The sequence below is a fragment of the Bos indicus genome, chromosome 16 (assembly GCF_029378745.1).
Source record: "Bos indicus isolate NIAB-ARS_2022 breed Sahiwal x Tharparkar chromosome 16, NIAB-ARS_B.indTharparkar_mat_pri_1.0, whole genome shotgun sequence".
Taxonomy (NCBI): domain Eukaryota; kingdom Metazoa; phylum Chordata; class Mammalia; order Artiodactyla; family Bovidae; genus Bos; species Bos indicus.
The window spans coordinates 43,876,853-43,900,915 of record NC_091775.1 but is presented as its reverse complement, the minus strand read 5'-3'; the positions used below and the strand labels follow the sequence as shown (position 1 = coordinate 43,900,915).

Genomic DNA, 24,063 nt, shown 5'->3' with positions numbered 1-24,063 from the left:
TGCTTTGAAGGCTCTTTAGAATTTGGCTCCATTGCATAAGAGAGACAAGTGTGAGTGGCTGTGACTTACCTAAGTCTTCCCAGCCAGTGGATGCTCACTGCTTTGGCTGGTTCTGTAGAGGCAGCCTGGTCTCTTCCCTTCAGATGCTAACAGTGTGGCTGGGGAGGCAGCCTGAACATTAGAAGACAGTAGACTCGTGTCTTCAGCTATATGGCACTCACCAGCTGCACCAAAGATTTGAAGAGAATGAGGAGATCAGAGATGGCTTGCTTATTCAGGGAAGACTTCGAAGAGTTAGAACAGCCTATAGCAAGCCTGGGCTGCTGCTGCGTGTGCAGTGTTTACACTGGTAGAGGCTGGAAGGGAAGGCCTTCTAGAAAAAAGGGCGTAGCATGGACACAAATGGAGCGACATGGGTAAGTGTGGCCAGAGAGGGCTCCCTGCTGAGGAGTGTGAAGAATCAGCTCGAACAGGGAGAACAGGAAATGATTATTGGGGGTCTTAAAAGCTGGGCTGAGGGGATTAGATTTGATAGAACCAGATATAGGAACCCAGTCATGGTAGGGAACCAACCGAGTCTTTTATTTAAGCAGATTTTACATGTGAGAAATAACCGGTTAGTTTGACCCCAGTATTGCGCTTATTTCTATGCGCCTGGGGTAAACGTGTAGGATTCTTAATTTTGAAATGTAGACTGTTGACGTTTCCTCCTCTTCTTTGTTTTATCTCCCCTACCAGATTGCCACAGCAGTGAAGTTTCTACAGAATTCTCGGGTCCGCCAGAGCCCACTTGCAACCAGGAGAGCGTTCCTTAAGAAGAAAGGTACAGGTTCCCCGTGGCCATGCCCAGTGGCCTACAGAGAGGGGCTGGGACGGGCGGACAGCAGCTGCTGTACTGATGAAGATCTCCTGCAACTGCCACACTGGTGTGGGAGTGGGGGTGAGGGAGGCCCCCAGTGGGAATGCATGCTTCTTTTCTTACAGTAGAGCAGAGATGTGAAGATTCAGGTAATTGAGCTCTAGATGTAAGGCCAACAAGTTGGCCCAGGGCAGCCTGGCATCAGCTGTGTTCAGCAGCAGAAGAGGCCCAGGGAGAAGACTGGGGAGGACTCCTGCCCTGTGTTCTGTTCTTCTGATCATGGCCGTGGCTGCAGAAAGACTGGCCTTAGGTTATGAAGTCAGCTGCCTCAGTAAAGAATGAGGAAGAAAGAGATGAATGAAGGACGAAGGAAATGAGATGACTAAACAAGGTCAGGTTAAGGTCAAGCCTGGGGTCAGTCTGATTTACAGATTGAAGTGGTAAATTACTAGTTTTATGGTATTTCAGTAAGCAGGGATTAAATGGATCTTGACAAATTCAATATTGTCTGAAGCAGAATCTCTTTTGGTTTTATTGAAATTTAAGATATGTTTCTTTTTTTGTGAAATATATATTTTAAAAAAACCCTATCAAAGAAATTAGATACTTTGCATTCTTTTCATTCTTTGCATGTCTAATTTTTTGGAAAGCTAGGAAGTTGTTTAAAGGCCCTTAAACACTATGTGAGGGGAAGTGAGTTATCTCTGCTCTCCCTGCCCCTTCTCAGCCCAAACAAGACTCTTTAAGGAACTGGAATGTTGGTCTCAAAATTCTGGGTTTTTAGCTTAAATCATTAGTGGCTGAAACGGAAGAGGGCATGACTTGGTGGTGTTTCCTAGGTCTGCTCCATGGTATCCCACTGAAGTGATGCTTCGGACCATGTAAAACCGGCGCCCAGGGCTGCGCTCGCAGGGTTAGGGCGTGATCAGCCCAAGTGTTTCATTCACAGGCAGCTGTTTAGAGGCAGCCTCAGGGCCGATCCCTGTCTGTGATTGAGCTGATGAGGGGCACTTCCTGGTGGCATCCTGGTTCCCCCCACCCCCAACAGTAGGAGATTATTAAAATTTGAAGTGCACTGGTTGGCCCTTCCACTCCACAGCCATCATGCTGTAAAAGAGTTTTTCCTTGAAATATGTGTACCTATGGGGAGTAATTAATCATAAAAGCTCAGGGGTTTCAGCTCTCTCATCAAAGCATTGAAGCTGGGGAAAGCTGAGCCTAAAAGCTGTGCTGATTACCCGGGGTAACCTGAGACAAAATCCATAGTTGCCAAGAGATCCTTTGCCCAGTATATTGTGCAATATTATAACTGCCTGATCTTCTCCTCCACTGACAATGACCAGTTATTCCTCATTTTCTCTCAAACGCAGCTGGGCTAGAATTTCATTTGCAGAAGGTATTTAGAGCAATTTAGAGACAAATGTCTCTGGTGTTTGCTCGGCACTTCCCCACTGCAGGCTTTGCTGAGCAGTTTGAGTATCAGGAGCTCCATCTAATCTGTTTAATTTTAATAAATCCCTGACTGGGAGAGGGAGAGAAAAGAGAGAGAGAGAGAAAGTCTGGGCCAAATAATACTTCTTTTGACTTGGTCGGCTAATAATTACTGTAGAAAACTGTCCTGTACAACTATCATTTGTTGCTCCTTTAAAAACCAACGACCATCATTTAATTAATTTAGCTCAGAGTGTTTGCCCTGTGCTGAGAATAGAACAGACAAAACCCCTGCCCTCTCAGAGCTTGAGTTCTACCAGGGGAAGGCAGACAGCAAAAGAAGAGACAAAACGTGGTTTATCAGATGGCAAGTTCCATGGAGAGGAGTGCCTGGGTGGTGGGCTGGAAGGAGCTGGTGCCGTGTGGGAATGGATTGTGCTTCTCACCGGGGTGATTAGCAGGTGTCCCTCAGGGAGGTTGACATGTGAAAGAAGACCTGGAGGAGATGAGTATTTGTTGTGGGCGGAATTCCTTCTCGATCCTGACTGTGGTTTAGAGTTTTTAGAATGTTAGGCCGCAGGAAACCAGAGAGGCATCCTACCTTTCTTCCAAAGAGAGTTTACCCCGCACTTAAACTGGAGTCCGAGGACTTAATCACCCACCTCCATTATCGTCTAAAATGCTGCTTCAGTCAGTAATTATCTATTTCCAAGTTGAATCCCAATAGAGTAAGTTCTGGCAGGACCTTTTCTGGGCAGAGAATTCCAAGGTTTGATGGGCATCTGGGGAAGAAGAGCCCTCTGTGGATTTAAACTTCACTTTTCACATTTCCCGTTCTCAGGGTCAGGTGTACACAGATCACGTTCACAGAGCTTGGTACCATCTCTGATGGGGTGAGGGAGGAGGGGATCTTATAAAGGAGTGAGCGTGTGCCCTGTCCCTAACAGTAGTTGAGAAGGAAAGGGGGTTGGCTCTCTGGTCTTGGGGGCCGGGAGTGCGTCTGGAGGGGAGGGACCAAGGTCCTGGCTTCCTCCAGTCCTGTCTCCCACAGGACTCGCTGCAGTGCAGGGTTGGAGCGCTGGGTTTGGGGAGCTCACAGCTACTGTAGTCTTGGCTTTCCTAGCAAATGTCACTTCAGGGAATTGCAGTGGAGCCCTGTCTTGAATTATAATCTTGACTTTCTCTTTTTTTAATAAACATCTCTTTCCCGAAAAGGCAAATCCAATTTTGTTTTTCTTTTAATATTATTTAATATTTAATATAGAAATCGAGGTCCCTGTAGTGCATGTCACTTCAGTGGAAAATGAGGGTTACTCTAAAAACATCAGCTGAGTTTGTTTTATTGTGAAGCTGCAGCCCTGAGTAGGGCCCTGGTCCCACCTCTGTAACTGACAGGTTAACCTGTGCCCTCTGATTTCAGGGCTGGGGAGGCCGGGGGAGCTGATGGCATAGGGTTTGCAAGGGTCTTTTGTGGTTTTGTTTGTTTGTTTTTTGTTTCTTTGAGATCTCTTTTGGATGCTTCAGAGTCTGAACATGGAGTCATTAATGAGAAACATGAAGTTATTAGAATCATTTATCATTTTCTTTGAAGCTTGTGCTGCCAGTTTGTGTAATTTACAACATTTCTTTCTTTTATCGGGAATTTCTTTGGATGCAAGAGAAAAGCAGCTGTTCACCTTCAGAGTATTAGAATAAATGTTTTTGTTTTCCGTCCAACCACTTGATTCTGCAGATGACATCAATTGCGGAGTCAGCCACACATGAAGATAATTGGACTGTGTGCGGGGTTTAAGCCCTCATAGAAGGAACGGGTCTATATATAGAAGCAGTTCTTGCCAGGCAGGCATCGTATCTGGGGCTTGAAGCAGGCTACAGTCCAGGAGGTTAGAGTAACTTAAAAACAGCAGTTGGATCAGTCCAGAAAGTTAGGGGCTTGGATGCTGTCGTCAATAAGCTTATGTTGATCTGACACCCTGTCCAACTACAAAATGTAGGAGGGTCTGCTTCCAAACACGTTTGGCATGCTGAGTATAAGTTGGGTAAGAGAGAGGAGCCTGTTCGTGGCGGGTAAAGGGGTAGATGAGATAGGGGGAGGTAGACTTCTCTGTTAGCTTTCTCTCATATATCTGTTGCAAGACAGAGTTCTAGAAAAGAGATGAGCGTCGTCTGCTTTCCAATGTGATTTTGCATGGTGGGACCTGGGTGGCGCTGACTGACCCTTTGGCTTACCATTGTCCTTCTCAAGTGTATAAATTAAGGACTATATTCTCCTTCATCTAGTAAGAGGGCTGGGGGGAGGGTGAAGGAGAACGAATCAAATAAAACACACTACTACCGTGCTTCCTCATTCTAAAAGGTGAAACAAGATCTTATCTCTCTTCTGTTCCTGGAAGCGGAACCCCCAGTAGCAAAACTGCCTCCTTGCTGGAAATGAACTTGAGGAAGAACCCTGCTGGTCTCAACCTTGGTAGTGGAGTAGAGGTGAAGGGCTTCTCTCACTGGAATATTTTAAGGGGGAGTGAATTCTTACACAGATTTCAATTTAACTCTGTTTTATGACTTTTCTTTTTTATCATTTACGTCCATTTCATGAGGTAGTTTGCATGTCCTTGAATGGAATCTCGTTACCATGAAAGCTTTTTTAGCATTGATTTCATAACAGTCTTAATTTAATAGCTCCGTCATTACTGAGTAGCTCTGGGAGTGGGGCCCTGGCTTTCCAGGTCACTGACCTTTTAATTACAAACCTTGTTCTGATGGCCAGGTTATCGACTGGACAGCTCCCAGCTTGTGCCCCCAGGATGAAAACGAAAATAACTGTTTCCTCCCCCATCTCCAGGAAAAAAAAAAATTGTAACCTCATGTGTTTCTAAAATTAATTTTCTCCTTCGGCTTTACTTTATAATTAATTCTTTAATGTGTCTTAGTAAAGCCAGAGTATTTTTATAACACAGTTTTTTTTTTCTAGAGCTTGGGTCCAGCGGATAGCGTGGAAGGGGTAGGGATGAAGAGCTTGCCAGCTTCCACCCCATGCTTGATCAGGGCCTATCTCCTCGTCCTCAGAAACTCCTGCGGCTGAGCTGGAAAGAACAGTATCAGCTCTGTGAGGGGCTGTCCAGCCCTTCTGATTCTTTGCTAAACAGACGGATTGCAGCATCAAGATGTAGACTCATTTCTGCATTTGCTGGAATAATTGAACCTTGCCTATCACAGATGGTCCCGTTCTGAGAGAAGACTGGGGTTGGATGAGTTTTCTTACTGAGTCCGAGCTCTCTGCTAGTCATGGGTGACTGGAGGACACAGGGACCTCTGCATGGGGTTCTGCTCAGTTGGGAGCTTAGAGCTTGGGTCCATCTAGATTCTTACTGACAGTGAAGGGGGAGAGAAAAAAGGGAGGACAGTGGCCCGTAAGTAGGATGACCACGGGTTCTGGTTTGCCCAGGACTGTCCCAGTTTTAACACTGGAATCCCACATCCTAGCCTGCCCCTCAAAGCCTGGGCAAACAGGTCACCCTTGCTGAGCAAGCCTTACTCTGGAGTGAGGGCTACTGAGAGAGACCAAAAAGGGTGTTTTGGGGAAGCCAAGGGAAGAAGTCCATTAGTAGTCAGTCCCCGCGAGTTGGTTCAGCTTGCCCTCGAGCGGCATCTTATTCAAGCACTGCCTGCTCTCATTGCCCCGGCCCGGCCCTGCCCTGCCTTGCCCCGATGGGGGTTCAGTACAGAGAGCCTCTGGGGGAGCCCGTGCTGCCCTGCGGGCGAGCGAGGTACTGCCAGAGCCAGAGTAGGCCGGGCTGCGTGTGGCGGCCGCCTGTGTCCCGGGGATGATTGAGCATCGCCATCCATCTGTTGTGAGCGGAAGTCTTCCTTCCCTGCCAGTCCTGCATCTGCATGCCCATCACCCGCTGTTCGGGACCAGCTTATCCATCATCCTGACTGGTGTTCCCCCCATCCATTTTCCTGCTCCCCTTGTTATCCACACTTGTCTGGAACTCCGCAGATTTTTTTCAGCATTCAGGATGAGAGCTGCAGCAGCTCGGCTGGCTGGTCACTGTGGCCTCCCCGTTCAGAGGGGGAGCCAGTAGCACTTGTTCTCCCCGGACAGCTGAGTCAAGTGTGTTTCTACTCCTCTCCCTGCAGTCAGAGGACGGCTGCACAGGGGAGCTTGAAGGGGAGGGGAGACAGCTCTTTTAGATTTAGTGAGTGGTTTTAAGAATTCTCTGAAAATGAAGAATGACTCCTTCTTTCTTGACTTGTGTGCCTGCAGCAACACTGTGAGGAGAAACAATGTGACACCGCCATGTACATACAGTACTGTTTTAAAGATAAAAGAAAAATTTTTAAAGCAAGATATGTGCATGGTTTTAAGAATTCAAACAGTGAAGGATAGCTAGCGAAGAATAGGTCGTCCTGCCATCTCTTGCTCCTGACCCCGCACCCATCCTCTTTCCGAGAGAGTGCTGCTATTCACGGTTTCTGTGTGCTGTCGGTCCCCTACATGTGAGTGAGTTCCGTTCCGAGGGTACTTTCCTGAGTCCAGGTTGTTCTTAAGTCCAACAAAGTTAGCCTAGATGCCCAACTAACACAATCAGCTGTATTGTATCATACTTTAATAGGTTTATAATACTTTTCACACAAATAATATGTACATAAAAAACAAGCACAAGAAAAAGCAAGCATTTTTAATCTTTACAGTGCAGCACACTGAAAAGTACAGTCTTACAGAGCAGCAGCTGGCATCCAGGGGCTGGCACACAGGTTCGTGTCTTTGAAAGTTCACAAAGGTTTGTATGTAGGGAACTTCCTGTATCATTCCAAAGTTCTATCCATACAAAAGCACATGAATATTTAATAACATAAACACCTTTTAAATACAGTGGTAGCATGTTTCACACTTTACCTTATGCTTGCCATTGTATCTTGGCTTGCATTCCACTTTAACACACAGGTTTGCCTCATTCTTGTCAGTGGCTGCATAGTACTCCATTGTATTCCTCTTATCATCATTTTTTTGAGTCAGTCCCAAATTAGGGGACATTTAGGCTGATTCCTGTCTCTTGTTTCAAACAATGCATCAGGGAATATTCCTGCCTGTATATTGTTGGACACTGCTAAACATTTTCTATATGGTACCTAGGCTATGGTATATTTTTCTTAAGATTTCAGGAGACCATGTCACCCCACCCCCAAAGAAAAGAGAACTGTTTTTTAATATAAACATGACCATAGGTAGGGAGAAGGCAATGGCACCCCACTCCAGTACTCTTGCCTGGAAAATCCCATGGACGGAGGAGCCTGGTAGGCTGCAGTCCATGGGGTGGCTAAGAGTCGGACATGACTGAGCGACTTCACTTTCACTTTTCACTTTCATGCATTGGAGGAGGAAATGGCAACCCACTCCAGTGTTCTTGCCTGGAGAATCCCAGGGACGGCGGGGCCTGGTAGGCTGCCGTCTATGGGGTCGTACAGAGTTGGACATGACTGAAGTGACTTAGCAGCAGCAGCAGCAGCAGACCATAGGTAGAAAGAAATTAATAAGAGAAAAAACACAAACAAATTATTATGAACACTGGGCACAGATTTGTATTCTGAGGGGACATTCTGGTCAATGGTTACATGAAAAATACTTTTCTTTCTAAAAGAATCTTTTTTTTTAATCTCATTTTTTGAAGGGATGTGGGCTCATAAATTGAATTTTTGATTCAAAATAAACATTCAAATAAACGGAAAGCTTCAGAAACTTGAAAGTGAGTATCTATTTTCAAATCAAGTACAGTCTGTCAGTATTTCCCGGGGATTGATTCCAGAACCTCCACCAAAGGATATCATATTTGCATATATCCTACGTATCCTCCCATTTAAATCATCTCTCAATTTACTTATAATACCCAGTACAATGTAAATGATGTGTAAATAGTTGCCTGTGTTCGGCAAATTCAAGTTTGGCACTTTGGAGTTTTCTGGAGTTTTTTTCCTCAAATGCTTTTGATCCGTGGTTGGTTGAACCTGTGGATGTGGAAAGTGTGGATATGGGGGGCTGCCTGTCATCCCTCAGTATCCAAGCAGGGATTGGTTCCAGGGCCCAGTCAACAACAGGGACTAACAACATCCATGGAGGCTCAAGTCCCATAGTCTACCCTCTGTATCAGGGTTCGGCATCCATGGATCCAGCCCACCTCGGGTCATGTAGTACTGTAGTATTTATTGAGAAAAATAAACATGTAAGTAGACTTGCACACTTCAGACCTGTGTTGTTCAAGAGTCCACTGTATGGCTTAGCTTTTTTTTGTTGTTATTGTGGGATGTGATGTGGGTCCTGGGCTGTAGCTTAGGTAATCAGCCTGTATTCAGGGCCTGGTGTATGCAGAGTATTATTACATTAGGGTTTCATGAAAGAAAAATGAAATACTTGTTTTATGGACGAGAAGCTCATTAGGAGGTGGGAATGGCTGCCGAGTGCTTATCAACTGTACCAACGTCTATCCGTGAAACATAGCAGTACCGCAGAAGTGAGCAGACCCTGACGAGGGAGACATGGAGTAGAAGGCTCAGTAGGGCTGTAAGCACCTCAAGGATGGTGACCGCGTCTTCTCCTCCTGACATTCTCAGCAGCTACATAGTAGCCTCGGTCACAGGCCAGTGAACAATAGGTTAAGTGATTGGGTGATAGTTAGAAGACATTTACCTGGGAAAGTTTCAAAAGGAGGTCTGTTCTTCATAAGTCCTCAGTTTATTTATTTGTTCAGCCCTGCGTACGTGGAAATTGGAGAAGGAAATGGCAACCCATTCCAGTGTTCTTGCCTGGGGGTTCATCCCAGGGATGGGGGAGCCTGGTGGGCTGCTGTCCGTGGGGTCGCACAGAGTTGGACACAACTGAAGTGACTTAGGAGCAGCAGCATACCTGGAAAATGGCTTCAGAATTGCTGCTGCTGCTGCTGCTAAGTCTCGTCAGTTATGTCCGACTCTGTGCGACCCCATAGAGAGAAGTTCACCAGGCTCCTCTGTCCCTGAGATTCTCCAGGCAAGAACACTGGAGTGGGTTGCCATTGCCTTCTCCACTGCATGAAAGTGAAAAGTTAAAGTGAAGTCGCTCAGTCGTGTCCAACTCTTAGCGGCCCCATGGATTGTAGCCTACCAGGCTCCTCCATCCATGGGATTTTCCAGGCAAGAGTACTGGAGTGGGGTGCCATCACCTTCTCCTAAATGTTTTACCAATACTCTAGTGTTCATATAAAGAGTATTTATATGCAGTTCTTTTTGTCTTTAAGTCTTACAGAATCCAGCGAAAGCATTCTTTTCAAAGTTACTTAGGTCAGCAGAACTAAGTTTTGACCTAGGCACTGAGGGAGGCAGTGGGTGTAGATGGTCAGAGAACAGGGAAGGGCATTGTTGGTGAGGGAGGCTCACACGGAGACCCATGTGCAGTTAGCTGGATTGGCCCATTGGGTCCTCAAAAAGAAGAGAAATGAGGTTGGTGAGGTGGACAGTGAGTGAGGAGCCAGTGTTAGGGCTCAATGTGATAAATTTAACAGTTGAGAGCACTTTTGAACCAGCTGAAATACTCTATGAGACTGTACTTGAGGATATTACTCTAGGCTCGGTGTGTAGACTGAATTGGCCTGTCGATAGACCAGCTGTGGAGAAGGTCCTGCCAAGTCCTTTGTTAGGTGCAGAGAATCTGGACTTGGAAGGAATAGCAGTAGAAATGGAAAAAGAAATGACATATTTATGTGCAGAACTTTGTGGTTTACAAAGCACATAGATGGGTTCTTTTCTTCACTATAATCTTACATGTGGTTATAAGCAGGTTAATAGATATTTGTTGAATGAATGAATGCAATTAATCTCCCATTTCACAGGAGAGGAAACTGAGGCTCAGAAAGATTAAGTAGTGCAGATTAATGGCAGAAATAGAACTAGAACCAAGTCTTATGCCTAGAGTTCTTTGAACCATACCATCTATTTTCTGGAAAGGAAGGACAGAACTACAGACAATGTAGAAAAAGGGAGTAAGCCAGGCTCAGTAGTAGATGAGATGTGTGAGGTGAAGGAGACAGGACCAAAGTTGACCCTCAGGGTTGCTGTATTATGTTAAGCAGCTTTACTGAGATATGACTGACATACAGGAAACGATATACATACTTAATTTGTACAACTATAAAATTTGGCCTATGTGTGTATACCTGTGAAACCATTGCTGCAATCAAATAATGAACACATTGGGACTGCCCTGGCAGTCCATTGGCTAAGACTCTGGGCCCAGGTTGAATCCCTGGTTAGGGAACTAGATCCCACATGCTGCAACTACAAGGACCCATGTGCTGCAGCAAACATCAGAGATCCTGTGTGCCACAACTAAGACCCCATGCAGCCAAAAAAAGATAACATACCGATCACCCCCCAGATATTTCCTCGTCCTCCTTCATAATTCCTTCCTCCCTGCCCCAGCATGTGCTGATTCCCCAGTAAGCACTGATCTGCTTTCTTTCTCTACAGATTAGTGCATTTTCTGGAATTTTACGAAAATTTTTGGCTGCACTGCACTGGGTCTTCATTGTTATGCGAGGGCTTTCTCTAGTTGCAACAAGCGGGGGCTACCCTTCATTGCGATGTGAGGGCTTTTCATTGCAGTGGCTTCTCTTGTTGCAGAGCACGGGCTCTAGGCACCCTGGCTCAGTAGTTGTGGCACACGGGCTTAGTTGCTCCGCAGCAGGTGGTATCTTCCTGGACCAGGGGTTGCACTCGTGTCCCCTGTGCTGACAGGAGAATTCTTATCCAGTGTATGACCAGGGAAGTCCGCGTTTTCTACAGTTTTATATAAATGGAGTCATGTAGTATGCATCCCGTTTTGGGCCTGGCTGTTTTTACTCAGCATGATAGAGATTCACCCATGTTGTTACATGTATGAGTGATTCATCCCTTTTTCTTGCTGAATAGTATTCCCTTGCTTTGGTTATACCAGTTTGTTTATCCATTCACCTGTTGATGGACATTGGAATTGTTTCCAGTTTTTAGCTATTAAAGCTGCTCTTAACATTTCTGTATAAATCTTTGTAGAGACGTGTAATTCCTTTTCTCTCAGGCAGAACTGAGGGATAGACTGTATGTATCATATGATGGTTACATGTTTAACTCTCTAGGAAACTTCCAAACTGTTTTCAAAAGTGCTTCTACCATCTTCTGTTGTCACCAGTGGTGGGTGAGTGTATTAGGGTTTTGAGCCTGGAGGGAAGGAACCTGCAGGTGTTTTATTTGTAGCTTGTCTCCAGTAGCAATACCACATGACTTTGGAAGCATTCTTTTGGAGTGACTAAATAATCTGTCAGGTTTGAGATGCTTCAGCTGGGGAGTCAATAGGGCCTAGACTGCTTGGGTTCCAATCCCAGCTTCACCACTTTCTGACTGTGTAGCCCTGGGTAAAATTCTTAACCTCGCTCTGCTGTGGTTTCCTTATCTGTAAAATGGGGTTAATGATAGCGTTTACTGCAAAAGGTTCTTGTAGGAATGAGATGAAAATAGTGTGAGAAGTGCTTAGCAGAGTGCCTGGCACTAAAATCATGGCTTAATTAATGATGACAGCGATCAGCAGTACACGTCCTCTTAGAAGGTATATTCTTAATAGGCTATAATCATTTTGCTGTACTGTTATATTAAAAACATAACATTTTATGAATAAATAAAGGGCTACACTGGCATGTGGGAGACCTGGGTTCGATCTCTGAGTTGGGAAGATCCCTTGGAGAAGGGAAAGGCTACCCACTCCAGTATTCTGGCCTAGAGAATTCCACGGACTGAATAGTCCATGGGGTCGCCAAGAGTCTGACATGACTGAGCAACTTTCACTTTCTATGTTAAAAAGATAAACTTGTTGGTATCAGAAAAATTCAGGCAACAGGAACCTTTCGGAATTCTGGTCAGAGAGTGATTGAATGTAAAAAGTTGGGCATTTCCTCATTTGTTGAAAGGGCCAAAGGAGTGGACACAAAGCCAGGCCTCCAGGAATGACTTCCAGGACATTGAAGGACTCTCTGGGAAGGCTGCTCCCTCTGCTCAGCCAGGCAAGTAAGGGCCCAGGAGGCTACCACTGGAACTTTTGAGTCATACCTGCTGTTCCAGTGGTTAAGAATCCACCTTCCAGTGCAGGGGAGTTTGATCCCTGGTTAGGGAACTAAGATCCCATATGCCGCTGGGACACTAAGCCTGCAAGCCGAAACTGAAGAAGCCTGAGCAATGCAACGAAAGATCCCACATGCCAAAACTAAGACTCGATGCAGCCAAATAGATACTTTTTTTTTTTTTTTAAAGGAGCACACCCTTTTAGCTGTGTTCAGAGATCAGGACATCGGGGCTGCCGCCACCGCAGGATGTCCCTACATCCACAAAAACAGGACATTGGAATAGGAACTTGACCCTCACAAATGAAGCTGGAGGCTAGAGATTGGAATGTAGTAGGAAACTATGGTGTTTCCAGTGTTCACTTGATGATCTGCTGATTTTTGCAGCACTCAGAAGTAGCGGATACAGGTCTTTGGCCTCATTTCCGCTTTCTGAATCACCTGTGAGTGCACCTAATCCCCAGCCACAGCTCTAGCCGCTGAGGTAAGTGTTGCTGTGGGTGTGCCAGCCTCTCTGACACCAGAAGGCCCACTAGAAAGAAGGGCTGGATGCTGAGTGCTATTCGAGGAATCTATAAAAGAAAGGAGATTCACAAATGCAGCAACATAGTTGCCCCCAATCAGGGTACAAACACACTGACGTCACAAGCCTCTCTCTTTTTTGTTATTCAGTCACTCAGTCATGTCCGACTCTTTGTGACCATATCTTTTTGCTTTTTCATACAGTTCATGGGGTTCTCAAGGCAAGAATGCTGAAGTGGTTTGCCATTCCCTTCTCGGGTAAGAAAGTGGTTTGCCTCTTTCTTACTGAAGGTTTAATAACTTCGTTTAATAACTTGGTTTAATAACTATTTTTCAAGCCATTTCCATAACAGCCTACAAAATGAGGGAAACATTCAGTTTGTTTCAAACCATGTTAATAAAAAAGAGTCAGGCAAAAGAGAGTTTGCCTTTCCAGTCTGGAAGCAGGTGGCAGTGGTTTATTTGTAAATCTAAAGTATTTCATTCAACACAGAGCAGACTGGGTGTATGTTTGAGGGCAGGATACGTTTTTAGTTAACTGTTTTTGAGAAAACCTGGGCCTTTAGTTGTTAAGAAAAGCAGTAGTGATATACCTCCAGTTTGTCCCAGAGATAAATGCTGATGTGTTCTGTATCACATTGCTAGCTTTTCTGAGATGATTTTAAAGGAGGTTTGTCTACTAAGGGTAGGTGAGGGAATTTTCACCAGAGGAACTGTGGGATCTGTGGGTCTGTTGGAAAATGTTGGAAGTGGAGACTTCTGAAATTTAACATAAGGTAGAACTTAAGGCTGTCTCCTGAAAAATATTTTATGTTGATTAGACTATAATTAGGAAGATTCTTAATTAACTTTGGATAGTATTCATTCATTAACTAATCCATTGTTAAATTAACATTTTTGAGTCTCTGCCTTCTAAAAATAAATTTATCTGCTGCTGCTCTGTGTGTATATGTGTGTGTTTGTGTGTGTGTGTGTGTGTGTGTGTGTGTGTCTGGTTTGTGGAACATAAGTTAGCATGGTTTTAAATGTACTTTTCATTGTAGGTTTGCTGAGTTGGTTAGTCAGCAGCTTTATGTTTTCTCCATCTTTGGGGTAGAGGAACTCACTAAAGGTCCTCAATGAACAGAATGATGGGGTGTACTCTCTCACATACGTGCATATGCACATACTCACACACATACACACACGCCAGCTTATATTTAACTTGTGCTAAGAACTGAATGACTGTACTGATTTTTCCCTTCCACTTTAAACAGACCTATGTTTGGTTTCTAAAACATTCTGATAGGAGCTATTCTTCCCAGATCTCACCCCTTTCATCAGACAGAAGACGACTTGGGAATGCACTAGTCTCTTACTGTTAATTATTCTTTTTAGTTTTACAGCCCTTTAAAGTAATCTTTCTGTAATTAGATTGTTGAGTAGATTGTCTTTAGTGATAGGGTGGTCTTTAAGTCTTGTGTAGATTTTCAGTTTGTTACATGATTGCAAAAGCTTTCATTCATAAAGTTGAAGTTTACCTTATCATGGCATTTCAGGGGAAAAAAATCATGCCCCTCTGTGATAAATTAAATATCACAACCACAGAAATGTCATCTTTTCAATGAAACCTACAGTGCATAGGAATGGGGCTCTCTTCCACTCCATTTTTGGCTTCAAGCTAGATCTATACTGTTAACCAACAAGAAAAATATTTTACCACCGACAGTGGTGAACCTGTGAAGCTGAAGAACAAAGCCATACCCTCTCCTGCTTTCTGAGTCACAAACAGAATTGTCAATTAAATTATTCTAATTGCAAAATTTGGGGTCTTGGCCAAAAGAACACAGGTTGAGTTTGAAGAAGAGGCAGTTTAAAAAATCAGTTTAACTTTACAAACGGAGCTAATTTGTACAGAATGTAATTGGAAGAGAATAAATACGGAGCTTCATGATGACCTCTCTTTTGAGTCCATTTCTGGTATTTACTTACTTTTTTTTTTTTTCAATCAAAAGGCTGTCCTTTATGCAGTCCTACAAAGAGGAGACTAAGTACCAAAATAGAAATAACAGAAAATTATTCTCTGGAAGCCCTTAATACCTGACTTTGAAAGATTTTCATCATTCATTTGTTCATTCATCCAAGTATTTATTGAGTGCATATTTCTCTTACTGTGCTGGTCCTGGGGACTGAATATATACTGGTAAATAAAACAGCAATCTGGGATAGAGACAGACTTCTCCAGAAATCTGAAATGTGCAAAACCTCTTAGAAGTAAGCAAGGTGCTGTGACTAAGAGTAAAAGAGTTTTGACAGAGTAGGGGAAGGCTTGCTTTGGGAGGATCACTGGAACTAGAATGTGAAGAGCGAGAGCAGAAGGACAGCCAGCTCAGAGACTCCGAGGTAGGAAAGGAGATTGACTTGACCTGGAAACTATGGTCAGACTGTAGCTGTGAGTGAGAAGAGTGAGCTCTTTCCAGCTTCCATCTGGAGATGCTGTTGGGGGTGGGGGTGGGGGGCGGAAAAGGTTCTTTTGGAGTTCCATATCCCCTAATCTGGAATCTTTCATATCACCAGTCACCAAGCTCAGCTCTGCTCACCATGCATTCCTAGTCTCGTGTCTGCTGAGCGCCATGCTAAGTGTAGTTGGGGCACAAGTGGTCCATGCCCTCAGAGAACTTGGTGATGAGACTGCGGCAACTGCCTAGAAACGCAGAAACTGTGATTTATGAGCAAGCCTGAGACGACAGATACAGACCATGCGATCATCCCCAGCCTGTGTGTTCTACTTTATAATTTAAGAGCATTCTCACATGCATTTGCTCATTTCATCTTCATGGTAACCTGGGTTATTTCTTCCAAAAAATGTGCATGTGAGCATGGAGACTAACAGGAGTCCACCACATTTGAGAAACGTGCCTCTGTCTTCACTGAATCATTGAGTTTCAGTGCATCGTCCGCTCACGTGGACCAGGGAGCTCTCCCTGAAGAATCGTATTATTAGAAATGAGATTATTTATTTTATCCATGCCATTTCATATACATTTCTATTATCAGGAATAGAAGATGAATTTAATTTTCGTCCTCTTTAGTTCTGGAGATTGTCTTGCTGTCTTCCACAAGGGTTCAACCCAGAGAGTCTGTGGTAGTGTTCGAGAAGAGGAAGGCTCAGACCTGGGGAGGACGGCTCTGCTAGTGAGTGCCGTTGACTTTGTTGTTCTGTACTGAGGCTTTTATCAGGACAAGAAAGGGTAAACAGGGCTGTCTCTGCACCGGCGGAGAGGTCGAATGGTTACATTGCACAATCTTCCAGAGCATCTTGCCGCAAATACATGGGTTATATTAAAAATTGCAATCATATCATTTTTTATAGTAAATTGCTGACCTTATGCAGTAGAATCAGCTTTATTGAATTTCGCCAAAAATGCGTTTATAATTCTGCCATACACACATGATATTCATGTCCTTGCTGCCCATGTGGAAATGTCCCTTTTTACGATGTTAAACAAATTAAATCGGCTTTCTCCTGAGCCGCCTGCCTCACCTTTAAGATCCACTCTGAGGAGTCGAACCTTTGCGGAGCAGCATGTGCCTCCCTCAGCTCTAATGTCAGTGTGCAGAACGCTGGAGTCTGGCACCATAGGAAGCCTTGCACAGGTTTGGCCTTGAGATTATTACAGCTTGTACCAGGACAGTTAATATATATCTTGTAGGCTGAGCGCTTACACGGCCTTATCGTAATTATTCTGTTTTGAGGGAATGGTAGGTATTTGTTTAAAAGGATCTCATGGTGAACCAAGAGTACACAGGTACAGTTAGTTTTCAGCTGTTTACTTGTAAATATTTATCATGAAAGTTTAAACCAGTTTTCCTTTAATTCCCTGTAGCTGTACTCCCTCTCCAACCAGTGTGGGATTGGGGATGTGAAACAGTTTCATTGTTAGTCTAACAGAAGCACAATCAGGAAGTTATAATGCATTTTTAAATGAAACAGTTTTTAATCTGCTTTTTAGAATCGTTTGCTTCAAGTTTTATCTCTCCTTTTCATATATCTATTATATATATTATTATTATTATATATATTATATATATATCTACATAGGTAAACAAAAAATTGTTGGTTCCCAGACAGTGTTACATACAAATGCAATATGACACAGTGGAAAAATCATGCATCCACTGACCATTTATTAAATGTACATTTTCTTTGTGTCTTTCTTTTGTGCTAAGCACTGAAATTAGAAAAATAAGGTTTAACGTTAGCCTAGTGTGATTCCACAGTATGCGAACAAGTGCAGGATGGATGATAAAGTGTTACAGGTGCTATAATAGGTATACGTATAGAGGCCCAGAGGAGGGAGTCATTGGTTCCGTGGTGGGCGAGGAGGACTAGTGCGGATGGGTTAAAAAATGAGGAGGTTACCCTTACAGGAGTCCTTCTAGAGGATTAGTTGTCTTTAGGGTTTGGGGAGTGGTGGTGACTTTAATACATGCCAGGATGGGATGGGAACACAGTCTCCAAAGTAAGAAATGATTCAGAGAATCAGGAAGTAGGCTGGTAAGTTAGGGAGGTAGCCAGGGTCAGAACTTCTGTGTGTGAACACAAGGGTTTGGATTTTAGTCTGTAGACGATGGGGAAGCCGTTGAAGACTTTTATGTGGCATAGTAATGGATCCTATTTGTGTTTCCGAAGCTCGCTCTTCGGGTTCGGTGGGCACTTAGGAGCTCACTGCAAGAATTCAGGGGAGAAGGGCAGTCACGAGAGTAGAGAAGGTGCTGGATTAGGGAGGGTAAGGAAGTAGAGTGGGCAGGATTCAAGGAGTGAAGGAGAGGGAGGCATCTGTGCTCACTGTCCAGAGTTTTTGGCCTGTGAACTGGCCTGGCGAAGAGCAGATGGAGTGAGAAGAGTTCCGGATCCAGAGTTGGAGATAGTGGGAAGGAAAGAGGAAGGAAACCGACAGACCCCTGTGATGTGGTCAGGGGTTTTGCAGTTGGAGACCCCAGTCAGGCTGTGTCACTGCCCTCGTCAGGCTGTCCAGTGTTAAGCCCCTGGCTTTCGAAGTTGCTTCCACTGGGTGACTGATAGCCTCAACTTTCTCCACATAGACATTGTGAAGTGGTGTTGCTGAAATCTGAGGCTCTCTAAAGAAAAAGAAGTTGGCATTTGTGAAGCAAGTGTTGTTTTATCTGGAAATGGCTTCTCAGTGAGAGGCCTGTCTGTGTTCCTGGTAAAACCTGCCTCTCCTGCCAAGAACCGGGTCCCACTGAATCGGACCATGGTCATTGCGGGCCGCGCTCCCACCTGTCACTGAAAACTCATTCTCCAGAAAGCTCCTCTCTCCCCCCGGCACCTGCTCCTTAACTGTTCCTCTCTGAGTTTGTCCGTTTAGGTCATGTTTGTGTGTATTCCCACTGATCTTTTTGTTTGTGATAGGTGGCTTTGGTTAATGTGGCCTCAGGGCCTCCCCACACACTATAAGACATGGCGGTTACAATGACCTGACCCTGCAGGTACCTTGGTTCTCTGGTAGCAGATGACCTTCTCGGTACCTTGACTCCTGCAACTCCTGCAAATCAATGAGTCAGAGGGGTAAAAGGTGTGGGGCTAAGGCAGAGAGCCTAACGGTCAGAGGTTCCAACAGGAGTGAGGGTGAAAAAGACCCGGGTAGCACGTGGTAACCGGTTAGCCCAGTTGTCTTCCTGGGAGATATGCTAGTTTCCGGTCACTTGTAAGAGGGCTGGAGAAGAGTGTTTCCCTTCCTCTGGCCCCTCCCCTGGTGCTGGCCCCTCTCCTCTGAAGGACTCTCGGCCACTGTGGCTGGAGGTGTCTGCCTTCCCAGGGTGTCTGCCTTCCTCAGGCACCAGCCACGCAGCTCCATCCAGTCCTGTGTGTCAGGCTGTGAAGTCAACTCGTGTTGGCCTGAATTCTGATCTGCAGTTTGGAAGATCATATAGTTGTAAACTTCTCAGTATATCTGAAAGCAGATTTCTTTTCTGTAGGCATCTTGTTCACTTGTCTAGCCTTTCCATGGAAAACAGCCTCCTTGCTTGATCTGCGTGTGTGCTCAATCACTTCTGACTCTTGCGACCCCATGGACTGTAGCCCGCCAGGCTCCTCTGTCCACTGGGATTCTCCAGGCAAGAGGACTGGAGTGGGTAGCCATTCCCTTCTCCAGGGGATCTTCCCAGCATAGGGCTTGATTTGAGGCTGCCTTGAAGCATATCCGGACATCTCTGGATCTCACCCCTCCTGCCTCCCACTAAAACCACCTGCAGGACTGACCCTCCCTCCCCCAGTAACTTACACCAGCCACACCTCATCTCTCACTGACCATTTCTGTCTGAGACTCTCACTTTATTAGTTCACTTTGCTGGCTTTTACCTCTTCCTTCTGCCTTTTCTTTTTGTCATTAAAAACTTTAAATAAATGTTAAATTAAAAAAAATTTAAATAAATGGTTTGAACCTTTGGTATTGTTATCCATTCACCTCTGAGAAACTCTTTAAGCCATGGACCTAAAGAGTCTTTCTCCTTCCTTCTTCCCTGTGTACATAGTGGGGAGAAGGATGTGGAAAATTATGGATGAAAACATGTTAAAAATGATTTTCAGGGTAAAACAAGAGAGGGAAAAAATCAACCTTTAAGGAAACCCAAAAAAAGCACCTCTCATTATGGTAATTAAATGGCAGCATTTAACCTATCAGAATGCTGCATGTGTGAGACAAGCCAGGGAGCTGTGTGTTTGAAATTAGAGCTCTAATCCTCAGGGAAGAGAATAGTTAAATAATTTGTTTTTGATGTGTGAGAGCAGAGCTGAGAAGGTGTGAGTGTGTGTGTGCACAAGTGTTTGTGTGTGTGTGTGTGTGTGTCTGCGTGCATGTGCATGCATGTGCTCACTGGTGCCCATGCTGGTGCAACGCTCAGGCCGTGTTTACCAGGAATGCCCTGGAGATCGATATTTATCAGCACCTGTGTGCTGTCAAGAAGCACACAAGCTGCTGTTGCCCGTTCATTACGTTTTCAGAAGAGCCGGGGCCTCACCTGTGGCCGGGCGTTGCATCAGAACTTTAGAACTTGCTTCACTCTGGCCCTCTGGGACTCACCGGAATAGATCTGAGAGACAGGATGAGACAGATGGAGAAAGAGAGAGACAGGAATTAGGGGAAGGAAGAAAGGGGAATTTTGAAGAATGCGTACAGCACAGACTCTGCAGGACAAAGCATTCCAGCTCCTCCGTCTGGTGCTCACGAAGGGTGGACGTTCCACAGAACGCTGGGCACAAGCAATGGCCAGGGGCAGCCTTCTCCAGACAGGGCTCCCCTGCCAGTGTTCACTGCCATTGGCGGGGTCCTTTCTGTGCCAGGAGGCAGTGTTAGGATTCAGAATGACAGAGAGGGACAGTGTGTCCTGTCTGCCCCCCCAGAGTGGCATAACCTCTGTCTTTCTGTGCCCTGGCAGAGTTTGGGGCATTATGCATGCCCTGCCCCTCTGCAGGCTGCTCCGTCTCTCCGTAGATATTCCCATAGCTCGGCAGCTGCGATCGGAATTCCACAGGACAGGCTGATGCGCGGCAGAGGGGTCCCTGCCCATCTGTCCCCGCACCCCTCATTAGGCCATGTGCTCTTTGGTGACTGGGGTGAGGGGTGGTGTGCTGAGACTCATGTGGTCTTTTTAGGCTCCCAGTCTCTGTGGTCTCTATGAGAGCAGACAGGGTTTCTATTATACTAATAAGGAGCCCCAGGGACGCTGGTTACAGTGTGATAATCGTTCCCTTGGAGGCCCAGAGGCATCGGTGTGTGCTGACCTCATCCCCGGGGAGCGCTGATGAAACCCTGACTCTGCCTCACTTCCCAATGGGCAGTTTCTCCTGCCTTATTATTACCAGGCTTACTTGTCTTTGGGGCATTTCATCAAATCTTCTTTAGTTTCGCTTAAGAACTTGGGTGAGCCTGATGGAAAATTTTCTGTAATAACTCAAGTGCAGCAACACACATCACAAATACCAGCTAATTACTCCCCAGAGTACCCTGGGGACAGTAGAGGGGATGATAGTAGCCCTGGTGTTTTTTTATCCCCATTTTATAGACTGAGAGACTGAGGCACCTCAAGGGAGACTGTGACCTGAGCCAGAGGGAAGGCTTTGGAAGCTGATGTTTTGAGCTCCCTGCCTTTTGGCTTCTCTTGGAACTGTTAAGTCATTTAGGAAAACACCCTGGGTTTTGTTTTTTCTACTTGCTGCTGTGTGTTAGACATAACTTCATGTCCATAAATATAGATCTCTGTCATCAGTTTTGACCACTGTCCCGTGTTCTGCTTAGATCATATACCATGATTTATACCCATCCCCTTGATGGATAGTGCTTCCCAGGTGGCGCTAGTGGTAAAGAACCTGTTTGCCAATGCAGGAGACATAAGAGACATGGGTTTGATCCCTGGGTTGGGAAGATCCCTTGGAAAAGGGCATGGCAACCCAGTATTCTTGCCCAGAGAATCCCATGGACAGAGGAGCCTGGCGGGCTATAGTCCATGGGGTCACAAAGAGTCAGACACAACTGAGCATAATCATATATGTCCCCTTGATGGATGCCTGAGTTATTTTCATTTTCACCATTATAGCAGCTCTTCTCTAATATCCTTGAGAGGTGGGTATTTTCCTGCTTTCAGGGATTACTTCTTTAGGGTAAAACCCTTTGAGTTGGAACCGTGGGTTCAGAAAATGGGCTTGTCTTCATTTTCCCTTGCTTTGCTGACTGCCCTCTAAAGAGGCTACCTCAGCTTCAGCCTCAGCATCTGCAGTCAGTGCTCTGAGCACAAGTTTCAGCTCCATGGTGTCCAGCCAGCTGGCTTTTAGGATTTCTTCTTTCAGTTAAGCAGTGAAACTCCCTGACCTCAAGAGCATAGAAATACTCACCAATTTTTTCCTTTTATAGTTTTAGTTTTCTTTTGTGGTATTTTTTCCCTAGTGACCAATCTGATTGTTGCAGCGTTTGTTGAACAGTTGATTTCTTCCCACACCCATCACACCTGTCACCTTTGTTATGTATTAAATTCTTAAATACACTGATGTGTGATCAAGGACATCCTGTTCTCCTTCTTTGATATACTTTCTGTTTGTTTTGCTAATACTGCAGTGTCTTTGTTACTAGAGACTTGTGACACATTTTATCTATTGGTATAAGTTGTACTGTTTCTTTGTTGTTCTTTTTTAGAATATTCTTGGCTCTTCTGGCCCTGGTATACTTTTAAACTCATTTTAGAATCACTTTATCACATCTCCTCCTCTTCTTGATCCCACTCTGCCTGTACCGATGGCCAATTAAAAATAAAATCCTTTTGCAGTTTTGATTATAATTCAGCAGTGACTTTGGAAAGAAACTGGCATCTTTGCAATGTGTTAGTCTTTCCCTCCACGTTCATGTGATGTATCTTTAAAGCATGTTTTTCACAAATGACGTTTTACGAAGTTGTTGCACGGTTCCTGTGCATTTCCTTTAATTCTGAGTATTTTTATTATTGTTGATATAGGACCTTTATCATTATATTTTCTAACAGATCTTTGCTAATATTTGGGAGAACTATTGGTATCTGTGTTTTTAAAAATCATTTTACTGTGTTCCTTTTAATAGCCTTACTTGTTCTTATCAGATCTCTTAAGTCTTCTCAGTAGTGGATCATGTGAAAATAGTAATATTTCTCATTTCCAGTGTTACATGACTTTATTTTGGCTGGGCCTTCCAGAACAGTTTTAATTGATTATGAGTGTTCAAGAAGTAAAATGGATATGATCTCATTACCTCCTTTTCTTCAGAGCATTAATTTAGAAATGAAGGGCATAGGAGTATAAGAGAAATAATCATAATGGTCCCTAGATTTTTCAAAGCTCATATTCTCCAAGGGACTTCATTTTTTTTCACCTGTTTTGGCCTTAGTTTATTCTTTGCTCAAAATTGTTTGACATGCTCATAGAGGCTTGGTATCAGAGGAGAAACTCAACATTATTTATTTTTTTTCAGGGAGAAAATCTGAAAGACAGTGGGCTTGGCTTCCAAAGTCACCTGGCCAGTTTAGCTTAATGAGTAGATCATGGGAGTCATTGCTTCTCTAGTGAAACAAAGCCCCGTGGTTGGGGGTGGGGTGGGGGGTAGGCGCTGGTTTATCACTGGAGCTGCTGTAATTGCTTGCACTGTTGCAGCCCTTCCTACAAACAGTGTGAAGTGTGGGTAGAAAAGGGCTCAGTTTTGCCTGAAAGTGCACATAAAACCTGAACACTCTAGGACATCAAAGAAACTATTCTACAGAAGTGGAGACCTCTGCATCTCAAGGACGAGTGTACTGACGCCCGGCTCTGTGACCTCAGCACACAGGTTCTATGATAACGGAGCAGTGGTGTGCTGCGGGCAGGGCTCACGTGTTCCCAGTTTCACCCGTCTGGTCCCCTCTGTGCGTTGCCACCAGGTCAGAAGCCCGAGCCCTCCGTTTAGCCCATCTCTTCCCTGCATGGGAACTTTGGTTAGTTCTTCCTTTCTTTCTTACAGGATAAAGTCTGTTCTGTTTATAGTCTACCATCCTGGTCTTTTTTTCCCCTCCATCTTTTTATCTTGAATAGTTTAAAATTCACCCCAATAATTGAATGGTGCAACAAGCAGCCAGATACCTGTTACCCAGTTTCTCAGTTGTTAACATTTTGCCACGTTGGCTTTCTCTGTCTCTTCCTATCTTACACACACACACACAGACAAACACACACTTTTTTGGACTGTTGCAGATATCATGACACTTCAACTGTAGTTACTTCAGCATGTCTCTTAGATAGGATGTTCTCCCATGTAATCACACCACACTATCCCACCTGAGAAAATTAACACTAGGTCCATAAGTTGTCTGATAAATATATTCTATATTTAAATTTCCCCAGTCCCCAAATTTTTGTAGTACTCTGTCATCAGGGGACAATCTGGGCTCCTGCAGAGCATCTCATTGCTATGTCTCTTTATCTAGAACTGTCCTCTTAATTCTTCTTGTCTTACTATCACTGACTTTTTTGCAGAGTTCAGATCAGTTGTTCTTTTGTAGAATGCTGTATTGGAATTGTTTCACTGATAAGATGAAGAGTAAACTTTTTTGATGAGAAAACTTGATAAGTAATGTCTGTACTATTGC

General features: G+C 44.6%; 1 protein-coding gene across 4 annotated transcripts in view; it reads left to right on the top strand.

Moving 5' to 3' along the window:
- The window catches only part of PEX14 (peroxisomal biogenesis factor 14), a 142,461-nt gene that overhangs the window by 50,252 nt on the left and 68,146 nt on the right, over positions 1–24,063 (top strand). For all 4 annotated transcript variants that reach the window (XM_019976606.2, XM_070768877.1, XM_019976607.2 and 1 more), the window contains one exon: positions 739–823. In XM_019976606.2, coding sequence (XP_019832165.1) covers positions 739–823 — 85 coding nt within the window. The remainder of the gene's footprint in view (positions 1–738; positions 824–24,063) is intronic.